This window comes from Eurypyga helias, unplaced genomic scaffold, assembly GCF_000690775.1.
Source record: "Eurypyga helias isolate BGI_N326 unplaced genomic scaffold, ASM69077v1 scaffold206, whole genome shotgun sequence".
In the NCBI taxonomy this organism is placed as follows: Eukaryota; Metazoa; Chordata; class Aves; order Eurypygiformes; family Eurypygidae; genus Eurypyga; species Eurypyga helias.
The window spans coordinates 1-7,845 of NW_010255785.1; the positions used below are offsets into that span (position 1 = coordinate 1).

Consider the following 7,845-nt stretch of genomic DNA (forward strand, 5'->3'; position numbering starts at 1 on the left):
GACAAAGATGTTAAACAGCATCGGTTGGTGCCATGTTGGCTGTCACCGATCACCCCCTCATTTTCCATGTGTCTCAGCATTGTTTCCAGGACGATCTGCTCCATGATCTTGCCAGGCACAGAGTTCCCAGGACCTTCCTTTTAACACCTATCTTTAAAAAAAGGAAATGTTTCCCCTTTTGCAATCAATGGGAACTTCACCAGACTGCCACGACTTCTGGAATATGATGGATTTAACAGTTTTCATTGTTGTTTAGTCTCAAGCCCATACCAATGCAACAATTGCAAAACAAAAATTGCAGTGCTGTCACAGACTGCAGCTTGCCATTCCTTATCATCCTGCGTTTCACTTTTCAAAAGGATCTTCATTGCTTCCTTCTTCCCTTCCTATAAATTGATGGTAGCCACAGTTGGCCAGTTTTGCAGATTAACACTTGCACTAGTGTAAATCAGAGCTGAACGTTAGCCAATATTTAGCAAACAATTATATTATAGGAACGAGCAACGGGAAGAGATCCAGGTCTCGGCTACAAACTGAAATGCCAGGACACAGGAATGAACCTGCTGCTGACTGCAATGAGCATGGGCTAAGATTGTACCGAGATGCAAACACATTACCTCAGTACAGAAGATGCATGAAAATACAGATGTCAACAGGAAAAATAAAAGTCCTGTACCCCCCAGCTGTCATGTTCTGCAGAGGAAATTACATGTGATAGAGAATATCTGTATTTCAACAGCAAGGATCTGACAGAAGGTGGTCCCAGTGTGCTTCACACAAGAAAGGAAGGGAGTGAAGAACCTGTCACCTCAGGTGACACAGTCTGGGAGCTATAATTTAAGGGACATAGGTTTGGGGCTTTCTGTCTTTTGTTACCTTGGCTATTGCATATATCCGAGTGCTGGATGGCTCGGAGAGCTCCTTCTGGAGGTCTACGTTGGCTGGCCAGGCTTTATTCATGGGCAGATGTGACGTGAAGCCATCTACAGATGGGTGGCACATTCTCAGGGCCTTTTGGAAGCTCTCTTCAAAAGTGCGGCCAATAGCCATGACCTGTAACGGAGAGCACTTCCACATTAGCTACGGCGAGCTGCTGCCCAGCTTCCCCTGAATGTGCAGGGTGCACATTTAAATGACGAAGACAGACCTACAGAAAGATTACAGCCTTTGGCCCCCCTCCCTAAGACAATCCTACTGGCTTCCAGCCAGGCAGAGCTGACTGAGCCTTGGGAGTCCCACTCCCAGGCCTGACTCTGCCGGTATTATCACCAGGGAGTTTCAGCCAAGTGCCTGCTTTCTGCTTTCATCTCCCTGTCTGTAAAACACAGGAAGCCGCTAGTCTCCTCTGGAAACTGCTCTGAAGCACTCTGGTAGAGGGAAGCATATGCAGGAGCATGGGCGTACTAATACAGAAGGATATTTCTGTTTAACAACCTGTTAGAGATAGACATCCTCAGTGGGAATTCTAAGGTTCAGAAGAAATCTGCTCCTCTTCCTTCAAATTACATGTAAGAGTGACTCTCCCCTGTGAAGGCTCTCTTAAAGGATTACTCCTCCTTGGCATAGCAGCACTGGGGTTTCCCCCATTCCATCTTGACTTCACATCTAATAAGAAAACAAGCCTTTCTCTGTGGAAATCTGTGAGGCAACAGAACCCTTTCTCAAATTTCTACATTTTTATTTCCCAGTGCAGTGAAACCCTCACAGCATAAAAATCTTCTCAAACACAATGTTGAAAAATGTCAGAGGAAAAAATAACATTGTTTTCTCTTTTCTTACAGCTCCAGGCCCACTGCCCAGCGCAACAGAGCTCAGGAAAAACCAGGCCAGGCCAGACTGTTCAATTAATAAAAATGCAGGAGGTGCTGCGATTTGGCTTCAAGTTCAGGCCCTGGGAGATGACTGTGCCATACTAACAGAGACACAGCGGCAAGCAGCTCTTTGCTTCCAAGACCCTCTCCTACCCACAGGTCCTGGAGACTAACCTTTTGTCTGAGGGCCTCCACCAGCTGCAAACTGCATCTCTTAAGCTTCTCCATCCCTGTCTCAGTTCCCCCCGCACCAGTCACAGATCTGCACAGTTGGAGGACTGGCTCTTCCTCTATTTTCCTTCTCCCTTTACCCAGCACCGTGCCTTGAGAAGGACAAGGGGTTCATGCAGTGCTACTTCTGTGATATATGGCTGCTGGAAGGACTCAACACTTCCTCCCGCATATGTGTATGGCCAGGAAGTGTTTACAGAGGGTGGTGCCCAAGGCAACTGTATTTAGGAACCCCAGCTCTACAGAAAAGTTCAAAAAGCCCTTAAGCAGCAAGGGTTAATAACAGCAAGCATCAACTCACTGGGGGGAAAAACAAAAACAAACAAACAAAAAAAACACAACAAAACAAAAACAAAAAAACCCCACCAAAAAACCCACACACCCACCAAACATCTCATTGTCATTAAAAGCCAAAACTTGCCACTGGAAAATCAAGTTCTAATTAATCCTTCCAGTTGTGATGAAGGCTTGTTGTCTGAGCACGGCAGAGTTGATACGAGGAAGGTCTCACATGTCAAAATAATTTAATGAAATAGCTACTTGAAAAGCATTAGGAAAAAGAGGCAGCTGAAAAAAAATACACAATTAATGACTTTGCTTTGGTAGCTGATATGTAATTAACTAATTAAGTGGGTAATTTACCCATTTTGCTTCATTTCTCTCCTTTTAAAACATGGTCTGAAAATGCTGTTATTGTCCCAGGCACCTTAAAATCAGGTAAAAGTCACACAGTCATGTTCCAGATAAAAGGGACTTAATCACTAAGAGAAGCCAAAACTTTGGAGCAAGATTACAGGCTGTGTTTGGATTTCAAGAGCAGAAGTAGGCTGAGATTTGGCACATGGTTTTAACAGAGAGGACAAATAACTATGGGAATGACCAAGAGCTGTGGCTCAGCGGTTAACAGAGCATCTTAACAGACCATAACTCTTGCAGTTACACTCTAATTAACCGCCACTGCAGAACCCCAAACGAAAAAGAACTCAGAGTCCAGTAGTGAGTGTAGAAATGAAGTCAACCTTGGGTGACCCAAAGTGGTCTCTTCCCTTAGGAGTCAAACCGTTTATGAAGCCACACTGTGATAGCCAAGATTACACTTATATCATACTCATTTCAACTAATTATAGTACTGGATAAAAATCATTTGAGGCAAACAAATAACTTCAAAAGTCCTTGAAGACAGACATTCTGAGGGTTTCCAAGAAAGAAATTACTTTCTCAAGTGGTGGAATGGAAGAGAAGGAGAGAGTCTTGCACTCACCTCTCCCACACTCTTCATGGAGCTTCCAATCCGGTTGGACATATGCTGAAAACGGTCCATATCCCAGCGGGGTATCTTGGTAACAACGTAATCCAGGCTGGGCTCAAAGCAGGCAGAGGTTTTTCCTGTCACCACATTCTTGATTTCTGGCAAGGGGATCCCCAAGGCAATTTTGGCAGCAATGAATGCTAATGGATCCCTGCCATAGAGGAGAAGTAGAGAATACTAGAGCAGGAAGTATTTTGCTTTTGCAAATCCCAGGAGGGGCTCAAAATAAACAGATGTGAGGTGCTTTTCCCTCCTCAACACAATGGAAGGTTACTGTGCTCAAGCACAGCAGGGCCCATTCCGCTTAACGCATTGCAAAGCTACCAACCTAGATCTGGGACTCGCTTTTTTAGCTGCAAAGCCACCATTTTAGCTCTGTCACACTCACAGTGACACCACAGAAACAGGTCTGTTTTGCTGCAAATCTGCCATCCCAAAAGAAGGCAATCAAACGCCCACTGTCCAACATCGTGGCTTGTCTCCAGTCTGCTCTGGCATTTCAACAACCACAAGAGTAGTTGAGAAGTGCAAATTAGAGATTAATTTGTGCCTCTCAACAGCATCTGCAAAGTGCAATTAAGAAGCCAATTTTTAAACAGCCTGCTCTGACCATCCTTATCTTGATTAGTTTATGATTAGCCAACAAAACAAAGGCAGCTAGCAATAGCATTTGCATCAGTCTGACAGACAGCTCATTAATAACCGTGTCCTCTGGGTCCCAGAGATGATTTGCAGCCAGCATATGGATACAGTGGATATGCTCTGTAAGGACAGCTATTAGGCTCCCACACACGCACCCTCCTGGGAGTTTTTCCATTTGTAGGAACAGTATCGGCAGGCTGGAATCGACCTGGAGGGCTCACTAACCCCTTCTTCCATCTCCCAGCAGGACCGACTCTCCGAAGGTCAATCTTAGCAGATGCTGACAAGGACCATTCTTACGCAGAAATCTGCACCTCACTGACCCCAGCGCTCCAGAGCTCTCACTGACAGCCAGCTTCAGCTGTCCTTGCTGCAAATTAAACCTGTGCCTCCTTGCCTTAACCGCATGGAGTGCAGATGCAGGAACTCTTCCTCCTTCCAGCTTTCACTTACGTATTTAAACAACACACTGATCCAAGCCCCTTATCGGAATTCTCTCCTGTTATTCTTCCCTCAGTTTCTGTTTATGCATTTGCTTGTTCTGTAGGATTATGGGGTTTTTTTAAAGGATCTTACCCCGTCGCCTTGGAGGCCAAAGCTGAACTTCTCGAAAGTCTGGCATTAACTTCAATGACGTAGTACTCCAGGGAAGTTGGATGCAGAGCAAACTGGATATTACACTCTCCCACTATGCCCAGATGTCGGACAACTTTGATGGCACGATCCCTCAGCATCTGAAATTCCTCATTAGTGAGTGTCTGGCTTGGAGCCACTACAATAGAATCCCCTGTTTGTCACAAGGGAGCAGAGAAGGAAAATGAGCAGCGGTGCAGCAGCAGTGAATTCAAGCCACACAGATCCCTTTGCTAACCCACCGCAAGCAAAGAGGTTACCACAGACATTGAAACCCGTGGATGCACAGCTGATGCAAAGCACAGTTATAGGCCCAGAGATGGAGAGGCCACGCAGTCTTACGGAAAACGGGATCACAGGGGTTGGTTTAGCCTAAAAATATCTGCTTCACACCCTAAGTGGCTGTATCCAAGACCTAAAGAGTATTTCTAAAGCCCACTTCATCAGTCACAAAACTATGCCAACAACAGCAGGCAGAAGGGCACTACATAAACCAGTTAATGAGCCATTTACAGCCAGCCACCCTGTGCCCAAGCCTACCTGTGTGGATTCCCATAGCATCAATGTTTTCCATGTTGCAGACAGCAATGCAGTTATCAGCAGCATCTCTCACAACTTCGTACTCTATCTCCTTCCAGCCAACAACTGACTTTTCTACCAGAATTTGGTTAGTCATTGCAAACGCCTGCAAAAATGAACAATAAAAAGAAAACCTTATTAGAACATGTTCCATATTTAAGACTTCTGTGGCTTGTCTCCAGACATCCCAGACCAAGGCGAAAATTGAAAGATGAGGATAAGCCAAGTTCACAGCACTGATGACAAGCACTTTATATTGCTCTTTAAAAAAACTAAAATTACATTAGCGTCATTTGAAAGGCACAGAAAATATTTATGTGATCTGAGGGGAAAAAAAAAAGGCAGGGCATGCGAGCTTGCAATGGCATATACATAACAAATAGGAATATAAAAACACCTAAGGCCTCAATCACACAACAGACACATGCCTTTGTTTATGCATGTGGGCAGCCCCACGGACTTCAAAGGAGAAGTCTGCAGAAAACTAAATGACTAAGTGATGGGGAGCGTGGGTGCCAGCAGACACTACGTAATTAATAGCACTAATAATGCTGCTTATCATCAGCATGCTAACCAGAAGCAAGATTTGTGATTTATTCTTAAACTCGTCTTGAAAGCACTCCTCAGCACAAGAGAGAAACATGAAAAATCCAGTTTGTTGGAAAACGAGCATCATCTAAGTGAATAAATGGCCTTAATATTAGCAGATGGAAAACATGAATCAATTCTCGCTTAAAATCCTAGAAAGTAACGGGCATATTATCAATCCATCCTTTAGCAAGGCTTCTTGTTTTAATGCTGCCCATGAATCAGTCTTCAGCCTGGTCCCCTCCGTAGTTCGCTTGAGCTGTTCGTCAAATGTTGCCGTTAGCTGAGTTGTCAAACTCGCCCAAAAAACGAGAAGAAAAATAATGGTTCAAGGAGTGGCGCTTCCCACCCGGCCTGAGCCAGCACTGAATCTGTGGTGAGGGAGCAGGAACACCTAACCAACCGCACTTGTAAAACAACCTGGGTCCTTAAAGGTCCCTAAATGTGCCAGGACAGCGGCAAAGCTGCCGAAAGGGCTGGAAGGAGCGTCCTGTGCGGAGCAGCTGAGGACTTGGGGCTTGTCTCCTTTGGAGAAAAGGAGCTGGGGGGCAAACTGATTGTCCTCTGCTGCTTCCTGAGGAGGGGATGTAGTGAGGGAGGTGCTGATCTCTTATCCCTGGGATCCAGTCACAGGTGCTGCCCCAGGGGAGGTTTAGACCGGACATTAGGAAGCATTTCTTTACTGAGGGGTGGTCAAACACTGGGAACAGGCTTCCCAGGGAGGTGGTTGATGCCCCTGGCCTGTCAGTGTTTGAGGCACTTGGACAGTGCCCTTAATAAACCTTGCTTTAACTTCTGGTCAGCCTGAAGTGCTCAGGCAGTTGGACAGGATGGTCAGTGTGGGCTCCTTCCAACCCCAACAGTCTGTTCTGTTCTACTCTATTAATTCAAAATGCTGAAGATCTTTCAATACCATTTTTGAGAAAATGAAAACATTTACTTAGAAAGTAAAACAGAATCAGAGTTTCGGTAGGAAAAAAAAAATGAAAGCTTCAGAAACATGAAAAATTTACTAAAAATATGAACTATCCACTCCGAAAATCTTACAGATAAGATGGTTACAGAAAGCAGCTGTTTTACATATTTCAGGGAAAAACAGAGATGTTCAAAACCACTTTTTAAAGATAAAAAACAAACACCAAGAAATACTGATCAAAACCAGGTTTTCTTACTGAAAAATCTTTTCATCTAAAGCTTTCAGACAGCTTCACTCCCAGGGTTTCCAGGCAAATTCCTGCTCCCTCTACAAGCAGCCCGCGCGTCGGCTTGGGCAAGCGCAGCGTTTCCAACCCCAACCATCAGCCCCATGAGGTGGGGTTACTGCGCCCACCGCCGCCTCCCGCATCAGTCAGACCCGGCCAACCGAGCCTCCCGGCAGCCGATGCTGCCCGAGCAGATGTTTGTTCAGCACTAAGCACACCAGACCCAGGGTCTGTTTGCACAACAGCAGCGTAGAGGAAGACAAAAATGTCGTTTTCACGCACAGCTCTTGGTGGTACATGAAAGATTAAGAGGTTCAGGAAATCAGGAAAACACAAACCCAAGAATTTTACAGACTCACTGACAGAGATGCATTTCCTAAAATTCTGCATTTTTACCAAGGAAGAAAGCTTTTGTTTCCTTTTCCTCAATTATCTGTTTACTTTTCACAGCAAATTTATAAAAAGAAACCCAACCCCAGATTTCCTACAGGAAGAGCGCTGTCTCTTCATAGCCAGAGACAGCTGGTGGATGTCAAATTATGAAGTGTCATCCTATTAAATCTCTACATGAGCTTTTGACCTAGCAAAAATACTGTCTTCAGACAGAAACACAGCAGAGGGCCAAGGCTCCCAGCTCTTCTGTCCCTCGTACTACATTATCACTCAATATTCTGAATGTTTCAGCTTCCTTGACATCTTTCATGTGCCATTTACTCCTGAAAGTAGGCGAATACAGTCCATTATGTTTCTTTTCAGCCCAAAACTGCTGAAACACTTGCTCAAATTATGGCTTGTTTCTCATGAATTTAACAGAGCTGTCATTTAACCATTTTCATTACCCAAGTCAGCA

At 44.9% G+C, this 7,845-nt stretch overlaps 1 protein-coding gene across 1 annotated transcript in view; it reads right to left on the reverse strand.

Annotated features, from left to right (window-relative positions):
- Positions 1-876: 876 nt before the first annotated feature.
- Positions 877-7,845, reverse strand: part of LOC104510972 (carbamoyl-phosphate synthase [ammonia], mitochondrial-like) — a gene marked incomplete at its 3' end in the record, with an annotated part of 41,119 nt that continues 34,150 nt past the window's right edge. Inside the window, 4 exon segments of the mRNA XM_010153400.1 lie at positions 877-1,053; positions 3,304-3,502; positions 4,570-4,780; positions 5,167-5,311. Coding sequence (XP_010151702.1) covers positions 877-1,053; positions 3,304-3,502; positions 4,570-4,780; positions 5,167-5,311 — 732 coding nt within the window.